The sequence below is a fragment of the Sturnus vulgaris genome, chromosome Z, assembly GCF_052056855.1.
Source record: "Sturnus vulgaris isolate bStuVul1 chromosome Z, bStuVul1.hap1, whole genome shotgun sequence".
NCBI classification, from domain to species: domain Eukaryota; kingdom Metazoa; phylum Chordata; class Aves; order Passeriformes; family Sturnidae; genus Sturnus; species Sturnus vulgaris.
Window position 1 is genome coordinate 57,224,569 of NC_142283.1, and position 25,620 is coordinate 57,250,188.

The following is a 25,620-nucleotide window of genomic DNA, read 5'->3' on the forward strand; positions in this document are numbered from 1 at the left end:
ATGTTGGGGGAAGGGATAATGAGTTCCTACTGAATACTAATTGCCTATGAGTTGTTCAGGGAGACTGTATAAGAATGGAAGATTTGTTGTAAATTAGTCACTAGCTGTATTGTGCATTGCAGTGAAGTTAGACCAGAGCTGTAAAGGTGCCAGCTTCACAAAATCCTGATGATTCACTGTCTAACTTGGTGACTGTGTGAAGGAGAAATTACTGTGCAGACTAAATATTATTGGAAAAAATGCTCCTCTAATGACAGTGTAATCTTTCTTCATGACACTTAAGCTTTAAGCTCATTTGAGCTAGAAAGATGAGAGTGACAGATTTTGAGTATGTTATCGCTGCTTTTCCAGCTGCAACATCCCAAGGTCTGCCAAAATTATAAACGCTGAGAGGAGGGGTATTTCTCTGGGGTGATATAGAGCCCAGCAGATTGATTAGCGCTCATAGCTTGGTGTTCATCTTTGTCTTCTTTAGTTCCAGCATTTTGCCTGACCTTAACTTGAGATCTTCTAACCCCCACTTTTAACATGGAAACAAAGCTTTGCAATAGTTTATTTGCTTTTGAGAAGTATTTTCTCATTCCTTACCCGGCTCCTATTGTTTTCATTTGCATCAAAATGGAAAGGTGAGTTAATGATTCATTGGCACACAGTGACCTTTTAAATAGCTCTGGACCACGATGCAGCAGCTCAGCTCGAAGCTCTCATACTTTAACCTTCTTGCTTCTACTTTAATATTTGCAGCCTGATCTGTCTACATGCCTGGACGCCTGAAGAGAGCAAACATTTACAGCTTCTCCCTCCCCTGTGTTTAGTGGGCAATTTGATCCTTCTTTGTCCATTCGTTTATTCCACATTACTCTTAGACTTGACTTGCTATTGAGAACAACAAAGTGCAACTTTGGGAATCTGCTCTCTGTTGATTTAGCGCAAAAATGGACTCAGACTCTGATTCACCTTTTAATTACTCTTGGCCTTCCTTACCTAAAATGAGGATTCGAAAAAGGGCATCCAAACCAGGTAGAAAAAGCTATCTTCTCTTAAATTACTCTTGTTTTACAGCTCTGCCTCTTTTTTGTTTTCTGCTTCTATGAAGGTGGCTCTATAAACAGCTTGTGTGAGGAAGATTTTCTTTCTATCAAAAGTCCACCTCACTGTTTTTCATGCCTTTTTAGATAATGGAGTTTGAATTTTTTAGGTAAAAAATAACATTTTTTCTCCAGATTATGTACTGTTCTTTACAATTGTTTTTGTTTCTTAACTCTCTTAAGGCTTTTTTTTTCTTCTTGATGTATGTGTAACTCTCGCTGAACAACTCTGACACCCTGGAGCTGCATGACAAGGCAGCAGCTATAAAAGTACTGTTGGTTGCAGTTATTTTCCTTTAGGGAGATTTTGGTAACAGCTAACAGGTTTGGGTTTTTTTCAATTATGAGAAAAATCATACCAGAATGAAGAGAAAAATCTTTTGCTTTCTGCAAAAGAAAATGAAAAGGGTCAGTTACTGTCTTTGCACAGTTAGACATTATCCTTCTTTGTGGAGAAATCTTTGGGAGTTAGGGATTATAAATGCTGTCAGTGTGAGAAAGGGTGGTTTTAAGGAGGCTCAAAGACACTGACCAGTAAGTTTATGTAAGGAAGAATTATGATTGGAAGCTTTAATGAGGAAAGAAAAAATTTTACTGATATAAAAACAAAAGAATGAAGACAAAAAGTGGCAAAAAGTATATGATTTCTGCTTTCTTTCATAGAACTGGGAGTTTTTTGTGTTTCAGAAAGGGAAGAAAACAAATCAGAGAAGTAAGATGCATCAGTGTCATTAAATTCAGGAAGCCAAGAGGATAATTTTTATACAGACTGAGACTTTGACCTAGTTTAGAGTGAAAAATGTGTGCAGAACACATTTTAATGCGCAAGGCACTTCCTCAATTTTTCCTTTTTTTCATGAGGAAATACAGTATTTTCCAACTACAGAGGAGTTTCTGCAGTGTGTATGGATGCACATGCACTTTGCAGAGATGAAATGAGTTGCAAGTTGCACAGCATATGTTTACTCCATCTCAAAAGTGGACTCATTTTATCTGTAAATGCTGTAGCTGTGCACCTGTCCGTCATTCACTTTTGTTTAGACAGATTTTTAAAAAATACTCCACCAGTTGTAAAGCACTGGATACATCACATAAGATCTGATATTTGTATGTTACAGTATTGTACCTTGTTTTCCATCCCTATTAGTAATATACTAACATATACATATCTATGTAGCTTGTACACACAGCTGACCTTATATGAGGGTTATTGGAGCAAGAAGGTGATTTTGTGTACCAGTACATATTTCAGTGGTAAAGTTCAGGAGTTCATTTCTGCTTGGGAAATTGAAATTCTGTGTATTGATGTAGTGGGGGGAGTGTCTTTGCAAGGGGAGAGCAGGCTCATGATCTGAGCTCGTGATCTGTGGTTTTTTTCTGCAAGTGATTGAACATGACCAGTTGATCTTGGCATGCAGGTGTGGGGCACCTAGCTCATGGCTGCATTTCATTCCTAGGGGGTTCAGGTCTCAGTGAACAAGAAAGAGACTTGCAGTGACTGGCAGGAAACAGCCCAGGGTTCTTCCAGCCACTCCACAAATCATGAAATCATATACCTGCTCCGGCTGTTCTGGACCATGAAATTTCAACTGCTACCCTTCCCCTCTGAAACATCAGGTTGTTGGTATCCTAACCTTGGGTTGCTTCTCTTGGGAGGCCAGGGAGCTGTGCAGACTGTCTCACTCTTTGGAACAGAGAGCCAAAGTTATCACACACCACTTCCCACCATGTACATCAATGTTTTCACATTTTAAGACCCAAAGTCAGTTTTCATCACTGCTCAGGAGCCTTTCAGAATGGGCGTGCAGTCACTGGCCTTCCTCTGAACTCCTGGAGTCTATCAGGACTCAAGTGAGACTTCCTTTGAGACATGCATTGCAGATTGCCTTCTCCTGCTGAAGCTGCTTGGCATGGCATATTTAAAGGATAATTAGGCTATACAGTGAATGTGAACATGACTCTGTCTTAGTGAGTGGACTGGGGAGGGGTCTAGAGGTTTTTTTCTTGCTGCAAGACACCAAAAGTATTTATTTTGTTATTTTATGTGAAATTATCACAAGGCATAGTCGTTACTCTGCACAGTCCTACCTGCTCAGATACAGTGACTCTCTCAGCCTTTTTGGGAACTTTAAAAACCATCAGGGGTGCTGAGAATATCTGTCTCTGATGAGTCTGTCCTACTGCAGTGGGAGCAGGAAATTACACACTCAGTCCACTCATCCAGAAGTGTGAAGTGAAACCAAGCATCCCTATGACAGGAAAGTACTTGTTTTTTTTGGTGTACTATTCTATAAAGTGAGACACCATCTTATTTCTGTTTGTATATACATTTGTGTAGTAGGTAAGGTGTCTTCTTCAAGGGAGGGAGTCAGGACTGTGAATTCCATGTTGAAAACAGGTGCTTTCTACAGCCCACATTTGGGTGACCAAGACCAAAGTCAAACTGACAAGTGTTTTTATCCTTAGTGGCAACTTTAGGACTACATCTTGTATATGTTGGCATTATTTTCTAGCATCTGTGTGCCTGATCCCCCTTGTTCAGTGTATAGGTAACATGGTGCTTTTGTTTCTGCTTTGTAGATTTAAGACAGTTAGATGTTAATCTATGACAATAGCACTTCAAAGCCTATAATTTACTGTCTATGAAGGGTTATTCTCAAGTACCTGCTTAATTTTGCTGTCATGAGTAGTTGCACTGTCTGAGTGAAGACCTAAGACACCTCAATTAAGGGTGCAGTTCTCCCCTTGAAATTTCTGTATGGTTCATATCTACAGATGTGCATGTTGTTTCAGTTAGATCCATGCTTGGAACTTCTTTATTAAAATTCAGGTGACCTGATTTAGAGCAGTATATCTGCAGTCCTGCATGACCCATGTGCTTAGCTGTCTGTATTTTTCACTAACTTCCAATTATGCATCAACCCCTGCCCAGATTGCTGTGGGTAAATGTGATTAAGCTGTCTGAAAACTATTCACTATATCTAGAGAAGAGAATTTATAATTTCTTTCCTGGCTCTTGGCTTGATCACGTTGATGTATTTAACTTCTCTTTTGTTATGTGTTCTCCCATGAAAAAACTTAGTTTTGATTTTTGTGAAAAAAGCATCAGTGTTGTGTTCTTGCCATTTTCTGATACAGGCCATTCAAGGCTATACATTTTCTTACATCAACATAAAACATGTTTTTAATTACTGCTATGATGATAATGTGGTGTTTTTTAAGATATAGTATTTGTATAAACTTTGTGGCTGGTAAAATGTGGAGCCCTTGCTGTATAACTCTACAATATTAGAGAAGATGTAGAGAACTTGTGCCTAGCTATTCTTCGATCAAGGTCTTTTATCTTACCATGTTTGGAGATTATTCTTCCCAGCATGACATTTAAATAACATATAGATCTATCTTGACTGTTTTTCAGGCAGATGGCAGAGAGCCACAGGCTCTTCTAAAGGAGGCATGTCTTTATTCTTTTTCTGTGATCACAGTGTAGAGCCAAAGAGTGTTCAGTTGAGGCAGAAGGATTAGCTTGCCGAGCTGTGCTTGCTGGATTGTTTCAGTAGTAAAGCCAATTCTCCTCTGTTCTATTCAAGTCATTCTTACTTTAGTAAGTAAGCATCTTGAAATCTATTTCCAGTACCTTACAGAATCTGAACTCTTCTGGGGACACCTTTGCCAGTTTGCTCTGGCAGTCCTGTCTTTTCACAAACTATGCTGAATTTTTGTATCTGCAATGTGAATAAACTTTTTGAATGCCTAGGAGAGATTTTTGAGGCATTTTATTTGAAAATTTATTTTGTTGGTATTCTTCATCTTTCAGGCAAGTGAAGCCTTGCTGCATATTACTGCTGGTACCCAGTACAGTGAGTTGTTACCTGCTGCCTTATTAACCTGTAGGGAAAGGTCTTCTGATGGTCCCTGTAAGATCAAGAGGACTTCTAGCCAGCAAGGCAAGCTAGAAGCAGTTAGTGAAGGTGTAGGAATGAAGTATATTGTTTGGACATTTGCAATTTTGTCACTTTTTAAACTATGTGGGCCTTTGCGGTGGAAATAAGTTACTAGCACAGTCAATGTGTAATTAATATTGCTCTCCCCCACATTCAGCAAGGCTCTAAACTTCTCATGTTACAAAGTTAGTTTGATGTTGTCATTCCTTGATACGTTTGAAATTGAGGGGGTGAGGGGGCAGAGTGGAGTCACACTGCCATTGCACTCAGTGATCTGGAAGGTCTTTTCCAACATACATAATTCTATGATTCTGTGAAGCCTGAAATAATTTGTTACCGTTTGAAACCCTAATGAATATTTATTTAGTCATCTCACATCTAACAACAGACTAACTGCAGCATCTACAGGAAAACATATGGCATTTAATGGGGATAATTAATAAAGGTTTACAAACCAAAGATATGGCAGGTAGCATATTTTGCTATAGTTTGTACTTGCAGCATCTTTCTCCAGAATTTGTTGCTTAGCTTGTCACTCTTGTACAGAATTTTAAAATAATGTAACATGTTATTAGAAGGGGGATTTGGGTTCTTTCTGTTTTGGGACGTGCAGTCCAGTAAGTGGACTATGAGGACTGTGAAGACCTCATGTGACATCCCACCATGAAGGGGAAGAGATCACCCAAGATGCTCATAGATGCTCATGGTCAAAATGAATGGCAAAAGAGAGTCCACAAAAGCTTACAAAATTTTAGTAGTAAATTACAACATGGCATAGAAACTCTTATAAGGTAGTACCTGATGTCCTCCTGTAAGCACACAACAGTGGGTTTTGGGTAAAGAGATGGATTGAAAGGGAAGAGAGGGAGATGTATTAAAAGGGGGAGAGAGAAAGAAAGGGGGATCACCAGTCCCAGCTAGTGGGGTGTCCAGGGCCTGGGGGGCTCATGTACAGCCCAGTTTTGGAGGAGTATGTTTATTTAGATAGGTTTTTTTTTTTCCACACCCTGGAGCTAAGTTTCTTGTTTTCTATACAAATGAGTTATCATGCACAGTCCATTTTTCTAGACCTTTCTGGAACTGGGTCAGAGGGTTTTGGGGGTCTTGGATTGTCTTGACTCCTCCCCTACAGTCCATGCCTACTTCTTGACCTCATTCCTGCACTTGAGCTGTATTGTGTTGTGCTTATCTCCAGGATCCAGAAGAAGGACATTTGTCTCAGAAAAGTGCTGCCCTACCTCTTGAGCCACATCCTGTTGCTTCTCACAGCATGTCATTGCTGACAATGCTTGGCTGGCTCCACAGCTGTCTGTCCATTGGTGTTTGAGACATACACATCAGCCCCCTGATCTCTGAGGCTTCTGCACCCCAGCAGTGGAGGCTATTGCTGAAGTAAAGAAACTGACTTCTTAGGCTCAGGTTTACACTGTGATGTGGGAATCCCTAATGCCTGGGCTGTGTTTTAGGGCTATGTGTTGAACCTTTGCCAGCCCAGTGCTGGAGATGTGCACCACCCTTGCCTGTTGTACCCAGTGGGTTTGTGTACGAGAGGGAGTGCAGACTGGGGAAGGTAATAAGCATAGAAGAAGAAATGGAGAGTCTGATACTTAGTTTTTTGCCTGGTTGTTGGTTTAAGACCAACCCTTGGAAAGCTTTATTTGCCAGAAGAAAGTACTGCCAATTTTGCCAAATCACATTTCCATATAATGTGAGCTGCCAGAGTTTGATGAGCTGCTGTAGAAAACAATGCTTTCATATTATTTATAAACAAAGGCTTTGGGATCTTGTCAGACATAAGGAAATGGTTTTCAGCTTTAGCGGTTCTCAATATGACAGCCACTAAAATCATGTTAAAATTCTTGCAGGACAGAGAAACAAAATTAGATACATCAGGATGTATGGCATGAGATCCCACAGGGGCTGCCAGGACTCGAAACCAAATATTCATAGTGTGCCATTTCTGAATAAGAATTTCCATCTTCTCTTAGTATAGAGGTTACTGTTCTTAGGCTTTATGAGATAGCATCTTAAAATTATATGAAAGCTTGGTGTATCATTGCAGATTTGGCAGTGGTCTGGGCCTTTTTTGTTTTCTTAAGCAACAAATGCACCAGACCTTAACAAGTGTTGTTTCTAATCCACTTGTATTTTTTCATTAGGAATTTTCTTGCAATCTAATGCCTGTAAGCATCTTGGATGGGCTTTGAGCAATCTGATCTAATGAAAGATGTCCCTCGGCATGGCAGGGGTTGGACTAGATAACCCTTAAACTTCTCTTTCAACCCAAACCACGCTATATGGCTCTGTGACCTTCCAAAAGCAGTTATGTTGCTTTATTAATATAGTGTGAGGAAAGTATTTTCCTTTACATCTCTGTAGAAAATAGATTTCTGATGCAGCATAAAAAAGATTTTAAAAATAATATTCAATAACAGACAAACTCAAATTAAATTTGTTGAGTGGTCTGATTTTGGATATTTTGCTGTGTGCAATAGTTTCCTCTGTCACATCATTCTTACTCCAGTGTGTCTCTATTCATTTCCAATGGCAATGCTTGACTTAGCTCATTTTAAGGAAAAGTACATTATGACTGTGATTTTTTAGCCTGTTTTCACACAGTCTACAACACGCTTACTTTGTTAAATTTTACTTGTTTTGTATTCAGAAGATAACCCAGCTCAAATGCTGGACTGGTATGTGGTCTTCATTATTATAGTCAGCTTTAAGAGAAGTGGCCTGCAGGACACGATTTCTGCTGCTCAAAGGCATAAAATACACAGCCCATCCAGCTTTCTTTGATATTTTTAGTCATGAGCCCACTTTTGAAAACTAAACTCTGGACTTCTGTTAATGATTTCTGGTGAAATTGGTCAAAAGCAGAGCAGATGCAGTATTCATCCTAAACACCCTGTTCATGGATCAAGCCTTGCTTGACTGCTGTCACTCTGTAAAGGCAATATTAGTGGTATTTCATTTATATCCCTTTTGCAGTTTTATTGGTGGTTGTTTTTGGTTTGTTTTTTTGTTTGTTTGTTTGGTTTTGTTGTAAGAACAGTAATCTGATTTCTTGGTTTAAGATTAGTATTTATGTGGCTGCCAGTACGTAGAATGTTTTAGGAGAATCATTATTTGACAGCAATTAAACAGTATTTAATTTATTTAATGCATCAGATGTCAGGTATTTAATGTGTAGGCAGAATCATGCATAATTCTTCCCAGTCCATAAATCTTATCCTATGTTCTTCTGCAACCACAGATCTCCGCAAAGTTCTATCTTAGGTGGAAAATAGAAACTTTTGCTAACCAAGATACAGGAACATTTATTTTTTAGTTATGTAAATGATTCTGTGATACCCTTGAGAGTCTTGTCAGCTACAGGCTTCCTGGAACATACAGCAAATGTTGGGCAGTTATGAAATGAACATGTTTTGGTGCAGAAGCACAAATATTACTCAAATTGTAATGCTAAGATTTGGTGCTTAATGCTTAACTTTCCCGTTTTTATGGTAGTATATATACATGAGAAGGAAACGGTTTAAGATTTAATGGCAATTTTCCCATACTTTTTATTTTCCAGAGCACAGACACTCTACCCTTGATGTTCTTAGGAAATTGAAGTCTCCTCCTACTTTCTTTACTGCAACCAGACTTTCTCCCATGCTGAGTGGAAGTGATGAAGTATATGCAAACTGCATGGTAGTAGACCAAGTAAGCTTATATTTGAACTTCTGGGTATTTTTTCTTCATCTTCTGTTATTTTATTGTCATGATAGTAGGATCTTCTGCATCTGTCAGCAGGTGTGCTGTCAATGAATAAAATTCTAAATTAAAACCAGTAATATCTTACTCTTCTCAGCTATGTTTTGTAGCCTTTTTATGAGGTCTCTTTTAACAGATTCAGTCAGTTATAGGAATTATTCTCCCTAGCCTACAGGAAGAACTCTAAAGCACGTATTACTGTCTCTTCTGTATGTTTGTGAAGTTAAAATATAAGCTCACAGTGAGGCTTGGAGTCTCAACAAAAACAACATACTGGTAAAAAGGTGAAGTTGATGTCCTACAACTGCCATGGAACATTCTGATATTGGAGATCATGATTTGTATTCCCATTTCTGGTTTGTCACCAACACTGGAGATGACCTAAAATGTCCATACCAAATTATATTTTACATCATTGTATTGCACCTGGAATCTGTCCTCCATGGTCATACTGAGACACCATAATTTAGGCCAGGGGCATGAGTCTAACCAGTCACAGCATGGGTGTGGTGGCTGGGTCTAGCTAAACAGATGCCAGATTCTGGTGATGTGTAGCTATTTTTCAGTGATGCTTTATTTATTTGTAACCTGCTTTGGGCTCTCCTTTGCCTGAAAGTTGGAATATAGGAGTAAGAAATTATCAGATAATGTTAGAAGTCTGAGATTTTGCAAGAGTGATTTTTTCCCCCCCTTTCTTTGCCTCCTTCCTGTCTCTTCCCCATTCGCTGAAACACTTCACCCTCTGCATTCACTGCAGATCCAGTTCATGTGACAGCTGAGATGGAAGTTTAAGTCAGAGACTGTGTTCATAATGCACTGAAAAGATGTAATATGTATTATAGATGAATGTAAGAGATGAATGTATGTAATAATGACCTATGAGTGAGCAGCTGTCAGGGGACTATAAAGGGTCTTTGAGCTCTTGATCTGAACAGTATCAAGGCTGGAGGGACAGACCTGCAGAACTGCATGTCCATTACAGATGGAGATGTTACCCAAGTGTATTGCTCAGGGGGCCTTCAGCTTGGGTCGCTAACCTTTGCTCAGTATGTGGCCACGTTCTACTTTTTAAAATTGCTGACTGGGGCCAAATTCTCCTTTAAGCACCACTCAGCAGGAGCCAGAGTGGCTGCTGGAGAAGGTCCCTCTGGTGCTGAGGAGGAACACTGCCCAGACAGGAACATCTTTTCAGGGAGGAACAGCTGCATAAGACCTGGGAAAAGCATTTTACCTTCCTGCATGTCGTGTGCACAGCACAACAGAAGTGTATCCAGACTTACGTGCTCTGTATCTTTGAATGCAAATGTGAGCTGCTGTAAAAATGCCAGCAGTTCTTCCTGTCTTTTACTAAGAGAAACATAGTTAAGATGGGGATGAAAGCACATCTCCAGAGAAACTGGAAAAGAGGAAGTGAGCAATCAGAAAGACCAGGGCTTTGGAGACGCTTGCAATCCTTCCTTTTCTCTTGCTTTTATACAGGTGCTTTTTGGAGATTAAGTGTTTTAATTGGCAATGTGACTTGTCAATATTATTCAGTATCTAATTACATGACTGTTGCCTCTAGCTATAAGACAAACAGTGAACTGTATTTTAGTATCTTCTGCAGAGTCAACAGGGAATTCAAAGAATTATTTGTGATTAGAGTCTAAATCCTGATCCCTGTACCTGAGAAAATAGAATTCCCAAATCCATTTCTATCTTCTTGCAAAAGGAGAGGTGTTTCAGGTCCCGAACTGCTTAATGCCAAAAAATAAGAGAAACTTTGTTCCAGGTCATATATATTTATATGAAAGCTTAGGAAACTGAAACTGGTGCTGAAAAATTAAAAGTGCATGATATGTAGGCTGATTTTTCCAAATTAAATAGCATAATGTTTGAATTCTCTTCCTTATGTCTCCCACACTAATGTATTCTGCATATTTATTGCTCAGCTCAAGGGTAATTTTTAGTAAAATCTACAATTATATGCATCAGTACACTTAATAAAAGGTATAAATATGAGCGAGAAATTCAGTAGACTTGGAAATACCAATTCATTGCTGCTATAATTAGGGAAAAAGTAATAGAAAGCCTAGGATCTCTTAGTCATGTAAATTGCCTTAAATTCATGTGGTGTAGAAAGTAATAGGGAAAAACCCCAGAAAACATGTAGCAATAAATAAAATGGCAAACTTCTCCTTGCTCCCTGACAATGTATCTTGTTGTTGCCTCTTACCAGCACTCATTTTTTACCAGCAGGCTGGAGACTTAAAGACTAGCTACATTCATGAAGATGGTGTCAGCAGTGAAATGTGTCTGAATCCTACCAGCTCAATCCTCATGGCTAAGAGCTCTTCATCTCCCTCCCTTGAGGAGAATGATCAATTTATGTATCTCCCAAATGAAGAAAGTCAAAGGCCAGTAAAAAAAGAAGAAAATGCAGGATTAAGACATATCATACCACCTTCTCATCTGTATGCAGCAGATTTATATCTTCCATTCAAGACTCATGGATTTGTTAAGGATCGGGACCAACTTTATGCTGACATAAAAAGAAGAAGGTATGAAATTGACTTGATGCTATGGCCATAATAAGGATTATTTATAACCACCTTTTGTTTAAAAAGGCGAAGAAGAATCTGAAATAATAGAGTATCATTGGGGTGAAATCTCTGTTTTACATCACTAGAATTTATTGCCCTAATAATATGTTTCCATAAAATAGCTATGAAGACATTTTTGACACATCAAAGTATCTTCTTATTAAATAGATTCTTTTATACCTTTATTTCTTGTATGCAAATACTCTTTACAAAATAAAAAAAAAGAATCGGCTCTTCAGTGTCACTGCCATTGCGGCATTTTTGACAGATAACAGAACTGTGGTTCTCCTCAGTTATATTTTCTATTAAGAAAATAGTCCAAAATCTGTTGAAGTCTCTGGGAATCTTTCAAGTCTTTAAATAGGTCTGTAGAAGGACTGTGTTATTCCTGATTGTGTAGGTATTTATCTCAAAAGATGCAATGCAGAGTTTAGCTGCTGTTGATGACAAGTTCAGACTGTTTTCTCCTCCATTGCCAGTACACACGGTTTGCTGCCATTTGTCTGAAGACCCTCATCCAAATCATTTCAGAAAAGCAGAAAGCTTTGAAGATGGAACTATAATTTTGCTCATTAAAATGAGATTTTTAACAAATAATTTAAAAATTAAACAATTTATCAATAAATTTTCTTGATGAAAAGGTTTTATTGGTTCTTTGAATAGATGAGACTCCTCCTTATGCAGGAGGAAATCTGAATCTTACTCCCACCTTTGAAGGGTATTAGGATTAGTTGGAGGCAGAACATCAGATCTGTGTAAAAACAGTAAGGAAGAGAAGGGTCAGCCAATTATTATTTAAAATGGGCAATAAAATTTTCTCTACCTTAATTTTCAATTTCTTACGCAACTGTGAAATCCTGCTAGGAGGAATCTTTAACACAGATAATATAATAAATGTCAGACAGAGTTTTTCTTTCACAATCCCTTTTTTGGTGTTGTTGTTGGTTTTGGGGTTTTTTTTTGCTTGTTTGTTTATTTTCTTGCTAACTATAGGGATGTCACGTAGAATACTATAATCTTCCTGTGCCTCTAGTCCTCTAGTTTTTATCCTATATATTTTTAGATAATCCCACCCTTTTTAAGACTTTGGTTAGGTACCTGTATGAGAACTTTAGGAGTGTATATAAATTTTCAGAATCATGTGATTTGCCTTAATATGTTATATGACATATGTAAGTGATGCAAATATTACACATAAAATAAGACTAGTAGCATGTAATTCTATTTTTAAACCAGATTTGTATGTCAGAAAAGTTCCCTGGAGAAGTTGCCACAGTAAGTCATGAGTACTTGTCTGCTGACATAGACATGCACTGCTTTTTCAATTTTAACATGTTACAGTAACTGATAACGCATTTATGTACTTGTTTCTGAGATGTCATGTGGGCTATTATTCAGAAACATTGCAAAATATTGTCTCCAGAATTGTAATAAGGAAGTAGTTTCAGACAGTAGTGATAGATTTGTGCTTCAAAAAAGTAGTGGTGTGTGAAGGAATTTTTGTGCTGTTATCCCTGGTAGGAGCTCTGGCTATTTAGAAATACCACACATAATTTAAAGTTTTATGTTGTAAGGCTGGAATGTTGTTGCAAGCAGTCAACCATTTCTTCCAGTCACTCTGATGAAGAGATCATGAACTTGCTCTTGCAGGTAACAGGACTCAACCTGGGAAATTCTGGTAGTGCTGAGGAACTTTAGTGCACTCTTCTGTTCGGGAACCCTTGCCAATAATATAGTCTCTATGTGTTTGACATATTGATTTGTCCAGAGATTTTTCAGTCTGCTTGCTGCTCTCTATATTTTTAAATATTTATCTTTTGAACTGAACCTCATAAACCATCTCAAGACCCTCCTTAATCTCTTCTTAGTGTTTTTCTCTTCCATCTTCTGTCATGAAGTCACAGATGTAGATGAAAATATGTCTGCAAACAGCCGTGTCATATCTTCCAAATACAAACATGCACATAATATCCATCTGTACCCACGTATCTTGATACTGAGATCTGAGGTAGTTCACTCAGTTCTGCTTATTGTCTCAGTTCTCATTATCTTCTTTGAAGTGAGACAGGTTTATGTGTGGAACAAAAAAAACTCTCATTTTTTGGGAGATGCTGAACACATGTCTAAAAGTCATGACCCAGAGGTGGCTGGCTGTGGTGGGAGTGTGCAGATCATGGGTGATGCAGATAGCTGCACTGCAGATACATGAGACTGTGTCATGGATCTTGAGTTATCATTGTTCAGAGGATTCAGCTGTATCTTTGCTTGCTGCATTAAGTAAATTGCTATGAGGAATTCAGGGAAGTTAAAGACTTTGTTATCTTCTTCAGTTCAAGTCTCGATGACCTTGAAGTAGACAATGGAAGTGGAGGTGTGTTGGACAGATCCCATGTTCTCTACCCTCCCCTCAGCTCTTCAGAGACCATGGCTTCTAGCAGAGATGGATTGGACTTGCCTACCAGTCTGCAGCCCAAGGTACTTGATCCTGCCTTGGTTTGAATTGTTTTCCTTTTAAGTAAATCGCTGAAACTATGTGAGAATCTGAATCTGAAGAGGAAAGATGAGTTCTCAATTGTCAGTGCTAGTCTTTCCAGAGACCACTCACACTGAGTTGTAAGGCTGGAGCTCCCTGGGTGTGGCAGGGCTGGGCAACAGCCATGGAAATAAAATGTCCATCAGAGATTTGCCTCAGCTTTAAAAAATGCACCATTTATCAGAAGTGTTTCAAAGGAAATATTTCAGGTTCAGTGAATCAACGTTTTTTACCAAAACATATTTAGTGAGAAAATGTTTAACCAGCTCTAGTTATGTGAAAGAGTAATGTTTTGTAAAGTGTAAAACTGGCCTGCTACCTGTTTTAAAACCATTTCTAAATGGTTTTAAACTAAAAACTCAGGGAAATTCAGTTGGGGTGTCCATTGATCAATGTAAATCTCTTTGTTATGGTTTTCTGAAGTACCTCGTCTACATTAATTTTCAGTAGACCATGGTGCCATTTCTGAGATATTCAGACAAATACATAGAGATATTTCTTGTTCGCAGAGATTCTTTATGATTTTTTAGATGCAGTTGTTGCCACTGTAGAACTTTATCTGATCTTCACCAAACGATTACATGAAGGGAGAAAAAGCACAAACATAAATTCTGGTAGGGCTACTTTAAAAAATAATAAGGTAAGCACTTGACAGGAGTTCTAGGAATAGTCTCTATTGAAGTGTAAATGTTATATCAAAAATTAGGGGATTTCTGTTCAAATCTTACTGTTGAGATATTTGGTAACTGGAAAATGTTTTCAAATATAATAATGATGAAAAAGCAAAAAACAATATAGAGAAAAGAGAAAGAGGTCAAGAAGTATTTGCAGACTAGACTTTGTTCTAGTCAAGGTCTAGAACAAAGAAGTTCTAGGGGTATTAAAGTACTAAGATTACTGTCTTCCTTCGTAAAAGAAGATTGTTTGGTCATCAGAAATAACAGCCAGCAATACTGTGTGGATGTTGCCTGTTAACGAATTGGAGAAGTATGTAAGCTTTCTTTTAGTCTCAGTCTAACTTGCAGCCACAACTTATTTCCTATATATATATACAAAAATTTATCATGGTGGAAGTATGGCAGACTTCCTAAGAATTCACATTAAGTTGTCAAAAAGTCAACTTGAAGCCCAGAAAATTTATGCCAGTCGTCAGCTGTTCCTGATTTATTTTGTTTCTGTTGCTGATGCATTTCGAAATGACACAAGGTTTCATTTGCTGCAATTTATCCTAGGAATGCACAGTGTTTGGGATTCGGTCACGCTCCTATTCCTGCTCCTCACCCAAAGGTTTGGTTGGAAGACCTCGCATTCCTCGGGACTTCGCAGTTCCAAAGGATTCAAATGGAGGTCAGTTCTCTGCATAATTTGCATTGTTCAATACCTGCTTGCTTCAGACCCCGTGCTGATGAGATTACTTTACAGAGTTTACCATTGTGTATGTTTGGTAGCCTTCAGGTAGCCCCACCTCCATCCCTCAGTTTTGTCCCATCTACTGCCCTGTCATGCCTCCATCATTCCCGTGATACAGCCACTGATCTTGAGAGGGCACTAGCCACAAAACAGAATGTAGTCAAGGGCAGTAATCCTCTTTTTGAAAGATCCTAATCCTAGCCTCCTGCTAAGTGTCTGGCAGAGGCCAGGAGGAAGCTTGGGATGACACAGAAGAGGCGTCAAATTGGACTGATGGTTCCAGCTTCCCACAGATCCTAGGGAATCTTTGAAACACAGGTGGGCTGTGGTATTTCTACAGGCTGGGAAGCAAAACCCACCCACTTCATTAAGTGGAGTCAGATGCAGGCTTCTGCAAGAAGCTTGTAATTTTTAATGCCTTGTTTCTGACATGCTTTATTTCCAGACACATAGTTTCATACTTAGAAGACAATACACACTTTTCTCAGTGAGGGTATGGGTTATATTTGAAAACCATGCAAAGTGTGAAATACATACACTGCACTTTTCATACAGCTCACACCACGAACAAAACACCTGCATTTCAAGAGACTTGGCCTTTGTCTCTGTAAGCCTGTCCATTGCCATACTTCAGCTTGTTTCTTGCTCCAGTATACCTTCAGTTTTTCAGTAGTCCAGAGCAACAGACAGGATATGTGAGGCACAGTGAACAAGATGGATTGGATGCCTAGAGAACTTGTGGATGCTGTATTGTTGGAAGTGTTCAAGGCCAGACTGAATGGGGCATTGAGCAACCTTGTCTAGTGGTGGCATCTCTGCCCGTGGCAGGGGGGTTTGAACTAGATAGGATAATGGATTGGAAATGACTCCAAGGTCATTGAGTCCATTGACCGAATACCATCATGTAAACTAAACTACAGCACTATATACCACATCCAGCTATTTCTTGAACACTTCAGGTGATTCTATTACCAACCTGGGGGGCCCATTCCAATGCTTAACTACCCATTCAATGAGGAAGTTCTTCCTGACACCCAACCTGAACCTCCCTTGGAGCAGTTTGAGGCTGTTTTCTCTTGTACTTGTTGACATGGAGAAGAGGCCGACCCCCACAATGCTGCATACTCCTTTCAGTCCCCCTGAACTTCCTTTTCTCCAGGGTAAACAACCCCAGCTTCCTCTGCTGCTCCTCACAGGACTGACCCTCCAGACTCTTCCCCATCTCTGTTGCCCTTTTCTGGACTCATTCCAGCACCTCAATTTCTTTCTTGGACTGAGGGGTTCAGAACTGAACACAGGATTTAAGGTGTGGCCTCAGCAGTGCCCAGTATGGGGGGACAATCCCTGCCCTGTTCCTGCTGGCCACACTATTGCTGGAACAGGCCAGGATGCCATTTGTCTACTTGGCCACCTGGGCACTGCTGGCTCATGTTCAGCTGCCGTCACCAGCACCCCCAGGTCCTTTTCCTGAGGGCAGCTTTGCAGCCACTCTGCCCCAGCCTGTGGCACTGCCTGGGGTTGCTGTGACCCAAGGGCAGGACCCAGCACTGGCCTTGTTGAACCTCACACCACTGGCCTTGGGCCACGATCCAGCCTGCCCAGATCCCTCTGCAGAGCCTCCCTGCCCTCCAGCACATCAACGCTCCCACCCAGCTTGGTGTCATCTGTGAACTGACTGAGGGTGCATTCGATGTCCTCATCCAGATCAGTATTAAAGATAAAAACACAACTGACATCAATGCTGCCTCCTGAAGAATAGCTTTGGTGACAGACTGAAAACAGGATGTTTTCATTCAGCACCAGTCTCTGGGCCCAGCCATTCAGACACTTTTTTATCCAGAAGAGTGCACCTGTCCAAGCAATGAACTGCCAGCTTCTTCAGGAGATACTGGCTGGCCCTGGCTGGCCTTTATGTGCTGATGATCACACTCAAGATACTCTGTTCCACAACCTTCCCCAACACTGAAGTCACCAAGGTCAGGCTGACAGGCCACAGTTCCCCAGATCCTCCTTCTGACCCTTCTTGTAGGTGGGCACCACACTTGCAAATCTCCAGTTATCTGGGGTGTCCCTGGTTAACTAGAACTGATAGTAAGTGATGCAGAGTGGCTTGGCAAGCTCTTCTGCCAGCCCTCTCAGGACTCCAATGATCTTTGAGATCCTTTCCAGCCCTAACCAGTCTGATATTTTAACATTCAATGTGAAAATATACAAAAAGTGTGGAAATGTTATCATTAACTTTGAAAGCATTTAACAACTTCAAAAACTGTTGTGAGGGTGAGAGGTACAATGTCTGCAGGCTTCTTTTTTCCTAAGAAACTGAATTAAGCAGCGTAGCAAATAACTTCTTTGATGTTACTAAAATTCACTGTAAGATTTCATGTCCTCTTGTAAGGTGGAGTAAGTATTGCAGCCTGTGGCATGCAGGGATGCTGTATTTTCCTTCATCTCGTAAAGTATTTGTAAGTATTTATATTCAACACATCAGGTGAGAAGTCTTTGAAAAAAACAAGGCAGAAGAAAAAGCTAGAAGTATGTCACAGAATTAAAAAGACAGCAGAATAGTAAAGCCCTGTGACATGCTTAAAGTAAAAACAGAGTTCCTTTGATGCTGCAACTAAGGGACTTTGTTGGTCTCACAACCCCTTAAGTTTCACCCAGATACCATTTTCTGCCCTGACTTCATCTGGGCTTGGGTGCATTTCCTTTTCATTCTTTCTCCCCTTCCTTCTGGGACACTCAGTGTTGGACCTTTACATATCTTGTGGAAAAGGTGGAAACCCATTCTGTTCTAGACTTTAGAAGCAGGGTGTTTTATTCCTGCCCCAAAGATGAGGCGTAGTGCTGGGAGGGAACAGCATTGGTGGTTGTCTGCTGGCGTGTCCTTCCACCAGCACCTCCTGCATTGTGCCTCTTTTTGCCAGATTTTGCAAGGATGGGAGCATTGAACACAATGTTTAGCAGCCGGCAGTGGTGTTTATTGTACGCAGCAGGCACACCTGTGCTCACGTGGAGGAGTTTTATCTGGGTACAGGACTAGCCCAGGAGCTCCGTCCAAGAAGCTGGCTCGGATAGTTCATCCCGATCTCTGTGGACTGTAGTGGGATTAGTCTGAGCCTGTGTGGGAGTCTGCACATGGAAAACCTGCCCCTTCACCTCTGCCTAGCTGCCAACACTTTGGACATCTTGCTCAGGGCTTAGCTATGCAAGAAGGAGGTGCAGCTACCCTTGCACGTTGCAACAAAATCTAAACCAAAGCAGATGAATTCAGGATGACAATAGGATGGGTTTTTCCACACAAAAGACGAGAAAAAAAGAGACAAAACACCATCCTTTTCTTGTGGAAACTTAAAAATATTCTAGGATTTAAAACATACTACCTGCCTTTATTTGAGGCGGTATTAAAAGGCTGTAACAGTAAAGGATTTGTATCTGCTCTGTAGATGGTGTGCTCATGAACAGTGGTCCATTCCTCCTCTAGGCCATTACAGTGTCTCTAAGTCAGTGTCTCAGCTCCACAGTGCTGTTTTGCATGAGGCTGTCTTCATCTCCCATGGATACATAGCACTGGTTTCTTACAGAAGCATCCTGTGGTACAGGTTGTGCCTGACAACTAACTGAAATGCCCATTTTGTTTTGCTGCCTCTTTGGTAAATATTCTAGCTCTTGCTAACCTACGTCTACATTTCTCTGAAGAGACGCTGATTCAGCAAAGGATGTTTAAGTCTGGATATAACTTCAAAGAAAGCCTAGTCTGGTCCTTTGGCTTAGGCAAACACTTATCTTTCTGAGCCCTATCTGTGATAGCTTTGCTAAAAATGTCTGCAAAAAGGAATGGCTTTTAATTTGAAAATGGTAGTGTTCTCTATAGTTTCAGGCTTATTTTCTTCCAAAACCACCCAACTGAGTTTATTTTGCTTTTTGGAGAGCTTGTGAGGAGTATCTCCTTGAGTCATCTGTTTATAGGATAATAGAATTGCAGAAGATACAAATTTGTAGCACATTAAACATTCTAGGTGGTACTTAGAGTAGAAGTATTCCTCTTTATGTAGAAGGATTTAATTTTTTTAATAGATAAAGCTGCATAAGATGTGTAACTGCAAATGTTAGAAGAATGTCCTTAAGATAGTTTACAGCAAATTATGCAAAAAGCGAAATGGAGGGTGAGTCATTCAAATCTGTGTTGTTAGGAAAAACAAAAGAAATAATTTTTGCTCTTCTTAAAAACAGGCTATTTGCAGAGACTGGCATTCAGCGATGCCCTTCTCGGTTCTGGCAGATCCTGTCAACTAAAAGCTTAGTAGGAAGTGGTCTTAAACTAGAAAAAGCTGTTTCTAATGTATGTATGTTTTTGCCTTTCTAACTTTCAAATGACATTGCAAACGCCTAATGGTAAGCCTATGGCTCGGTGAAGGCGGCGTGTTTCCAGCAAAGCGGGTGCTAAGGCAGAGGTGTGAGTGCCCTGTGTCTGTTTGTGTCTTGCAGAGCGAGCGTGCAGCCTGCCCGAGCAGCCCCGGGAGCGCCGGGACCCGTGCGAGCCCCCGAGAGCCGGCAGCAGGTCTGAGCGAGAATGCCATCTAGGGAGCCGGGCAGGGAAGAGACCTTCCACTGGGCTTTGAGCAGCTCTGGAGAGGCCCGTGGCTTCTGTGAACTCATGCCTAAGCCGTGTGCCGAGCTCAACCAGCTCTCACCACACACGTCCTGCAGCTGGGATTTACTGTGGGACGTGCAAAGCAGGGATGGGCTCCTGTCCACTGTGGGAATGTCCAAGCCACTGCAGTAAAAAGCTGGGGAAATTTTGAGCCCGACTGTAGTCTAGGCAAGCTTGTTACACATTGCACAAGCAGAGCGCTCCTTGGAAAGTGTTACTTCTTTTTATACAGGGATAGCAATCTTTTTCATAATGTGTTAAACCCACAACAAAGCATGTCATTGTAAATGTGAGGTCATATTGTAAATGCTAGCACTGTCCAGATTCTGCCATATGGTAGTTAAGGGAGTGTTGCCACTCCAGTGAGGAACATTTTTTCACTGATCTCTATTTTAGGATTCAGGAAGAGGAATGGAATAAATATGTTGTACCCTCAAAAAATGAGTCTGAAAAATATAAAGTGAGTCGGACTTTCAGCTTTCTGATGAACAGGATGACCAGCACACGGAATAAATGCAAGGTAATTTGGGTTTTATGCCCATATTATTATGTATGTTTTTGTCACTGCAATTAAATGAATTATAGATGGAAGCTAAATTTTTATGTAAAGATAAATTGTTTGTTACAAAACCACAAAAAATCATAGGAAGACTATTTTCACTTTTCATTTTTTAAAAATTAAAACTTATCCAGGTTACCCTGAAATGGTCTTTTTACTAAAAAACAGATTTCCTTTGATATCATTGGTAATTCTGTTTGGTGATTTAGCCAACATTTAAATGTATGAATTATATTTGAGAAATATTTTCTTTGTTAAATAAAATTAAGAGATATAGGTCCGTTCTTGGAATTGCTCTCAAAAAGTAATTGAGTGTGTAAACTTCTACATTAGGGTGTAATTAGTTGAATTTGCCTTATTTGAGCTTAATGAGACTTCTTGCATAAGTAAACACTGCTTAGAGTTTGAGATTTGAGGCCTGCACATTCAAACAGGCCTAATGTGGAAGGTAGATTACAACACTGTAGTTTAATTCCAAGACATCTTAATTTTAGATGAACAGCATCAATTAGCAGCTTGAAAGAAAGGTTTGGCCTACAGGCTCTTTCCAGGTGGCCTTTTGACGGTTTTTCATGCTCCCTAGTATGCCTTCCTGTGCCCCAGGACATCCTAATGTACATGGATGTGGAAGTGATTGTCTGAGGAGGTACCTTCAAGAGTGTCAGAACTGACTGTGAACATGTATGTCTGCATGCCAAGCAGCCTGTCTCTGTGTGTTCTCCTAAAGTATAACAGTCAGTAACCAAAGTATAAGCTATGTCTATAGTTATGACAACAGGGGTACTGAAAAAATAGGCAGAATTTACTGAATTTTTGACCACTCATTGAAAATAGGTTGTTTCTAATGTCTTCTAAGATCTGAAGACAGCTTTGTCAATTTTTGCATAACTGCATCTTTATCTGCAGAGGAATGAACTGTATACATGTAGAGGATGTAGGCCTTGATAGCTGTGTATGCAATGAGTAAACAACACTGCTAAAATTTTGTTTCCTGTCCCTCCCGTTTTTGTAGATTTCTAAATGTATTTCTGCCCGTCTTCCTTGATGAAGTTTCCAGGCCTAGCTGCCAGTGAAAACAATGCCTGTATGATTTTAGGGCTCAGCAATATTGGGTATTAGAGTACAGTATGCTGTTGCAAGCCTTCCAGGATATGGATTAAATATTCTAGAATAATTTGGTCTTATAAAGGAATATTTTATTGTTTTTAAGATTGAATAACTTTATCTTATTTGTTTGTTTGTTTGTTTGTTTGTTTGTTTGTTTTCCTGCCTCTGTTTTTGGGGATGAAGACGAAAAATAAAGATACCAAAGATAAGGAGAAACCAACCAGGCACAATTTTACAAATGGGACTTTCCCAGGAGTTATCCCATGTATGGTCTGTGAAAAGGCCCTCCTGGGAAAGGAGTCACTACAGTGTTCTTGTAAGTAGCTGCTGGATTTTACATGTGACTTTAGAGTGCTCTGAATACTATTCTGACTCCAGATTCAGTGTGCTTGAAACTTTGTCTGCATTTGTATGTGCCTGCTTTATGTAATGAGCTGAGGTTGACAAGCGAGAGAGAAGAAGGACAGCAGGTAACAGATTCAGAAGGAACCTCATCCATCTCCTAGCCCTAGCACATTAGGCAGAAACTTCCTTCTAGCCTGGATCTGTGCATCAAAGAATCCTGAGAATTACTTTAGTAAGTGAATCCGAAAAAGGGAAAACTGAAGCCACAGAGTACATTTTCTGCAGACTGGGAGCCCTGTTTGGTGCCAGGCTTTGAAATGTACCTTCTCTTTCAGATTGCAGCGTGATTGTGCATAAAAGCTGTAAGGAGTGTGCTCCTGGGTGCACCAAGGTAACCTCCTACACTGATCTTACTAGAGCATACTTGCTTTCCACGGGGTGGAAACATGATGAAGGAAAACACAAAATAGTCACAGACTGCCCAGCCCCAGTCTCTGTGTGCGAAGGGCTGCAAGGGTATCAGAATGGCTAATGTGAGCAACAGAGCAAACACTGTGCTTGAATAACAATTTTTAGTAAGGGGTCAAAAATTAATTTCAAGAAGTATTTATATTTTTGAAGGGTTGCAAACTCAGACTGTGAAGTGGTGTGCCTGCAGGGTTATAGAACAGATTGATAAGAACAGCTTCTCAAAACCCCAGAAAGAACCTTGTGTACTGGGGGGGATTCTGTATGTTGGGAATAACGGAAAGCAGAGATGGAAGGGGCTCTGGCAGGTGACCTCACCCACCTCCTCACCCTTGGACAGGCTCACTTCTAGGTAACGATTTGGGCAGATGTTTGTTTCATCCATTCTGGAAAATCTCTGGAGGAGACTCCACAGCTGCCTGCCTAGGCAATTGTTCCCAGTGTTCAGTTGCTTCTGAGCAGAGCAAAACCAGCACTAGAGCTGATGGATACTTCCTTAACTGTTAAGAAGGAATGCATGCATGGTGAGGTTATCATAACAAAGACTTCTTCTTGAAGAACAGATGTGTAAGGCTACTGCCCTCAAGAAATAAAATGAGACTTGAAGAGTAATGTGCCAGAATGATGCAGGTCATTTTTCACATTAATGGAGCATGTTTTTTTCTGGTGTAGCTAGGTTTTGCATCATGGTGACTTCCAAGGACAGCATGATCCCATACTGGTTCTTTAGCATAAACAATCCTTAAACTGTACATAAATCAAGTGGATTTAATTTTGTTTATAATTTTCATGTCACAGTCTTGATCTAATTTCTGGGAAAGTTTAGGCATTAAGACTGCTGAACTAACAGTTCTGGTTCCAGGGGATGGTAGGTTATTTACAAGAGGAGACAAGACCCCCCAACTCAGCAAGAATGCAGTGCAGGAAATGTTCACTGACCCACCTGAAGTGAAGTATATGCCCAAGCACAGCAGGTTTTTGCTACAGATTTTGCAAAATTCAACTTTGGAAGTGGAAGCAGTTCTGTCTCTGGTACTCATGCTTCAGATAGTATACTACCACAAATGCTTTGATCTTTTTTGAGTATAAAGCCCTGAATGTGCACTTTTCTTGCAGCCTTTGCAGGCAATACTCATATAGAGAAAAAAGAATGTTGTAACTCAGTCTAATAGAATATAATAAATATATTTGTATTGTAGTACAAATAATATTCTACTTTGAATATTATACTCTACCAATAACTAATAAAATTAGCTATTGGAAGGAATTAGTAACATAACTTAGGACCACTTTCTTGTAGCCCTTTGTGTGACGGCATATGTGAATGAGTTACTGACTTGACGGTTAAGTATATTATCAGCTATGTGATTTCAAAAAATTATTTTTTTCAGAAATCCCAGGAGAGATACCATAATAAAAACAAGCTCCAAGTTGGTGTAACAAGTAAGTTAGGTATAAACCTAGCATTGTTAAGGTAGGCCTTGATTAAAAATCATGGCACTAACAACATGAACTTTCCCATGTAATTTCTCTGTTATTAATTTTCATTTCAGTATCTGTATGATACTGAATGTGTGTCTGTAATATGAATGGATTATTTTTTGAAAGTTCACTGTTGAATTAACTCGTCCTCTACTAAAATGAGTGTGAATTTACTATATTTTCAGTGAAAAGAAAAATAAAAAGTAGTCAGTGCTGTCTGTGTCATTTATCTTGTGCATAGGTATTTGCACACCAATAGAGCATGTATGATTTGATATTATTTTCGTATTAAATGATAACCATTAAATATTAAATGATTAAATGGGGGCTATTCTGCATTGCCTGCAGGTTAATTTTTGTATTCTGTGAGAGAGCACTGTGGTCCTGTACCTTGGCAAGTGGACATTCCTGATGCCTGGTGTAGGTCAATATGGACACCAGATAGCATTTATCAGTATAAGTGTGCTGTTGATGACATAGTCTGTCAAACAATGACAGACTCATTGTTTGTCAAAATGCTGTGTTGTGCTTTTCCTCACAGATTCCCTGCCTGGAGACATTTCACAGATGATGCTATCCTCAGTGCATCCCTCTTTCTCCGTGCCTATTGGACTGTCTCCTGGAAAGAGGGAAGCCTCACAACAGTCCTACCTCTTGTCCAAAAGTGTCTCCAGTGCCAGTTTGGAAAGGTAGAGGGGCAGTTGCCAATGGATTATTCTAAATACATCCTTCAGCATTTCTAGGAAAATTTAAACCATGAACTAAATGTGGTATTTTTTTTTTCTGCTGTAGAAGAGCTACACAATTTTCCGAACAAGACTCTGAGACTAGCACCTGGAGGTCCAAGTCACAGTCTGAAGAGATGTTACAAGCATTAGGAACCTTTTCTTCAATGGATACTTTGATGATGGAAGGTGAGAATATTGCACAGATGTTGCATCTTATAGCTGGTATTGGAAAGTGAAAACCAGAAAAACTTCTTAGTTGATTTAGGAAGATGCTTCATCTTCCCGAAGAAGAGCACTTGTTTTTAATAATTGCAATTGCTTCCCTAATTAAAACAATGAAATCAAACACACTAGTCTTAAAAGAGAACTTTTCCTTTCTTCCTTGTAACTAACTATTTTATAACTTTAAGAATATTTTAGTGTGTTGTTACCATTTTAAAGCAACAGGGATTAATGTCCTTGGTATCCCTGCAGAAGCAGAACAGTAATACACTTTTATTTTGCATTTATCCAGTCGACTGTTGGCAGTGTCTAGTGCAAACCATAAACCTTCAACACTTGTATTTCCTCAGTAGCTCAGATTCTTAGCTCCTATTGGTGAGCTGTGCTTTTACATAGCCTTATATAAGCTACATAGCTACATAGCCTTATGAAGCAAACAGAAGTAGATTTTTTCCATAGCTAGGTATGAGACTGAATTTGAAAGTGGAACTGCTTTCACTCAAATAGGATGGTGCACATACCACTCACGGGACATCTGCTATTTGAAATGTTGAATTTTATTTTTAAATTTAAAAAGATTTCTTCAAGCAAAGAGTTATGAAAAGGATTTAATCTGAGTAAAGAAGAGTGTTTTTTTTCCTATTCTCCCCTTCTGTCACAAAAGCTATTCAACTCTTTGGTAATAATATTGACATCTGGTGAACTTCACTGAAGTAAAGACAGTGCCAGCCTTTGCAGAAGT

General features: G+C 39.7%; 1 protein-coding gene across 12 annotated transcripts in view; it reads left to right on the forward strand.

Moving 5' to 3' along the window:
• ARHGEF28 (Rho guanine nucleotide exchange factor 28) overlaps positions 1-25,620 on the forward strand; it is a 118,926-nt gene that overhangs the window by 55,219 nt on the left and 38,087 nt on the right. For 9 of the 12 annotated variants that reach the window (XM_088157418.1, XM_088157420.1, XM_088157417.1 and 6 more), the window contains 11 exons: positions 8,610-8,740; positions 11,027-11,331; positions 13,704-13,848; positions 15,139-15,253; positions 19,802-19,874; positions 20,364-20,487; positions 21,817-21,949; positions 22,314-22,369; positions 23,838-23,889; positions 24,470-24,617; positions 24,721-24,842. In XM_088157418.1, coding sequence (XP_088013544.1) covers positions 8,610-8,740; positions 11,027-11,331; positions 13,704-13,848; positions 15,139-15,253; positions 19,802-19,874; positions 20,364-20,487; positions 21,817-21,949; positions 22,314-22,369; positions 23,838-23,889; positions 24,470-24,617; positions 24,721-24,842 — 1,404 coding nt within the window. Of the gene's footprint in view, positions 1-710; positions 1,021-8,609; positions 8,741-11,026; positions 11,332-13,703; positions 13,849-15,138; positions 15,254-19,801; positions 19,875-20,363; positions 20,488-21,816; positions 21,950-22,313; positions 22,370-23,837; positions 23,890-24,469; positions 24,618-24,720; positions 24,843-25,620 lie in introns of those variants that run through there. The other 3 variants (XM_088157423.1, XM_088157424.1, XM_088157414.1) reach the window with 3 other exon arrangements.